General features: G+C 41.2%; 1 protein-coding gene across 1 annotated transcript; it reads right to left on the bottom strand.

The window, feature by feature from the left end:
* Positions 1 to 2,606: 2,606 nt before the first annotated feature.
* LOC125531824 (nuclear transcription factor Y subunit B-3-like) lies at positions 2,607 to 3,098 on the bottom strand (the record flags this gene model as incomplete). Its single annotated transcript, XM_048696081.1, is given in 3 exon segments — positions 2,607 to 2,648; positions 2,650 to 2,815; positions 2,911 to 3,098. Coding segments are annotated over 3 exon segments (396 nt in total), but the record flags the coding sequence as incomplete, so codon positions are not given.
* Positions 3,099 to 3,102: the final 4 nt, after the last annotated feature.

Raw genomic sequence — 3,102 nt, 5'->3', positions numbered from 1 at the left:
CCAACTTTGTCCTGATGCTCGTGAAGAAACATGAAAGGCCAGCATCTGCACGTTATAGAACAAAATGATTAGGAACAAAATAAAAGTAAATCTGACAGCATATTTACTTTGCAAGGAACCACAACATATTTCTGCAGGAAAAGAACATGTATGCAAACCAACCACCAAACAAATAACGAGCTGGTTCATCTTATACTAGAATAAAAAGAACACCGACAAGGAATAGAAGCATTCCTTGGTTTTCAAGCACACCAATTCATAGACATGATTTGGATATGGAAAAGACAAACATAGCAACAAGAGATAATCATAGAAAGTCGGCCATCCTACTATTCAATAAATGGTTCAGATTTCACCGTAACAAAACACTTAACAAGCTCAACACTTGTATTTTTGCTTGCTGCAATCTAAACACCACCACCACAAGTTCTATGATGCATCCAAACTAGTGAACTTTGTGCATAGATCGGATCGAATCGAAGAGAGAAAGGGAAGGGAAGGGCTACCTTGAGGATCGGATCGAATCAGCCTGCTTCTTCCTGCCATCTTCTTGTGAACAGCCTTCTTCTTCCTGCCATCAGCAGAAAGCTTTTTATGAAGTACAACAGGAGAAACGTTTCATACAGCGGAAAGGGGGACTTGATCAACATCCACTAACTTCACAAAAGAAAGCACCTATCCAGGCAATAATTTCCCCTAATTTAATAAGACAGCAAGCATGTTAAAAAACTAGGCTCATTTACTTCTTCATGGGATTCAGATAAAAAAGGGTTCAAAAAGGGACCTATCCAAGAACCACATGTTAAGATCTAGAGAATGGACGTAAATTATTTGACCATCGACATTCGCTGATCAAGGTAAACTGTAGCTAACTAGCTGATTGACCAATTAGAAAATGTATAAAGTAACCACCAATGCAACAGATTATGTTCTACTTCTAGCGCATTCATTCATAAGCGAAACTTGGTGAACTGGAATCTAGAACTCATCGACATAGGGAGACTTGATCCACATCCAACAAATAGACACGAGCTAGATTTGAGGAAGTCAGTCAAACAAATCTGTAAAAGTAAGCATTCATGCCTGCTGGATTTGTAAGCAATTAGTTGATCCACCAAACGGGAAAGAGCATTGACAGCATTAAATTGCAGAAGCAAAACTAACAGCAACCCAAAATCACCCAAATCACTAGTTGATTAGCAACAAACAAGACGCGCGTGCATGGTAATTCGAAGAAGAAACGGCCCTGCCGACAACAGCGCCACCCATGACAAGGAGCTGCCCTGTACAATCCACCAATTAGTATACATTACATGACAGGTTATTTACTACTCCATAAGTACATAAGTAGTATTTGTATCAGTACAGTTACACTGGCACGTAGTACAAACATGGTATCTCAGCATTCACTTGTAGGTGGAATCTGTATATACCTAGAGGTTAGCTCATCTTTTTATGTCAAGAACAGAAATCATATAGATTTCCTTGAATAACATAGGAGAATAAAATTGTTCAGCAAATATGTATCACAAATTTAATGATGAGACAAGGCTAGATGAAGACATTTTCTAATTGACAAGCACCCAAATATATACAGGCACCAGTTCAGGAAATTCATGACTTGGACAGTGTATTAATAACAGATATGACGAACTAATGTACTTGTACTTGATCTAGTTGAATACATGTAGAATAAGTTCATGGTATAATTTGAATAGGATCAACAAGCCATTTATGTTGCCTTTCATCCAAATTTGATGTATTTCCATGCTAAGGTGCATTCGATTGTATTTCCATGAGGGGGGTTATTTCATATCCCTTAATTTTAATACATTGGCATGATAACATGCTAGCTTTGGCAACATTGAGACAATCAATTAATCTGCACCGAGCAAACATGAATAGGATTGAAGGAATAAATTTTGTTCAGATTCAATTATATATAACACATTCACAGCAGATTTAATTGGAAGCAACTTAAACTGCTGCATGAAGGAAACATCTCTCGACCGCTCGGCCATGTAAATAGCTGAATTTGAATAAATATAAACATGTAACAAAATGGAAATGTTATGATATCTCTGTTGCATGAGTTTTTATCATCAATCGCATCTCGACTCGGCAGATCTACCCGACTTCGTACCCGAAAGTCCCCATCGCCAGCGTAGACACATGGCTGTGTCGTCTTCGTGCTGGATCTTGGCCAGACCAAAGTGAGCAACCTGCACAAGACAGAAAAAGCCCCATCACACTTTGAGATGAACATTCAGAATATATCTTCCAAGCACATGTACGCATGCATGTCCCAGTTGAATAAAAGACTTCATTTTAATAGTTGGACTCCGGAGACAATTCTTAGTGCTTCAAATCATTCAGTTATCTGAATTAACAGTACAGAAAAGAATTGAAGATCTCAATGACAGTAGTAATTGGAGGGATAAATCAACACTTGTTCTAAGGACAATAAGATGATTGGTGCCAGGCAGTGTGGGGTCTCATCAGTCACCAAGCTGAACATGAGTGTTTAAATTTGCCAACTAGGACTAACAAAAGTGCCAAACAGAGCTTTTCAGGGTACAGCAGCAACATATTAAACTATCATGGACTTACCTAACTCTCAAAGCACTAATCCATCCCCAATTAGTTCAGATAAAAAAAGTCCCACATGGCTAAATGGGCATGCACCTCTCTGTAATTCTGCAGATAAACCTTGAGGGGCTCAATGTACTCCTGAAAGCCTAGCGTGGCCATCGCCCAGAGCAGGTCGTCGATGTTGATGGTCTTGCACTTCTTCCTCTGGCACTTGCCGCTCGCCCTACAATACAGACAAGACAAAACGGGGACAGGTCAGCACCAGACCACACTTGATTCGGGCAGGCAAAACAGAGCGGCAGCGATCAACAGAGGCACTCACTCGCTGGCGATGAATCAATGAACTCCGAGATGCACTCCCGCACGATCTCCATGGCGTCCTTGGCGATCTTGCCGTTGGCCAGGATGGCCTTCGTCATGATGCTGCTGATGTTGGCGATGGGCAGGAACCTGTCCTGCTCCCTGACGCCGCCGAAGCCACCGCCCGGCGGGCTCGCCGGCGCGTCCGCC

Source organism: Triticum urartu, unplaced genomic scaffold (genome assembly GCF_003073215.2).
Source record: "Triticum urartu cultivar G1812 unplaced genomic scaffold, Tu2.1 TuUngrouped_contig_8183, whole genome shotgun sequence".
Classification (NCBI taxonomy): domain Eukaryota; kingdom Viridiplantae; phylum Streptophyta; class Magnoliopsida; order Poales; family Poaceae; genus Triticum; species Triticum urartu.
The sequence above is the reverse complement of the archived record's forward strand: the minus strand, read 5'-3'. Positions and strand labels throughout refer to the sequence as shown.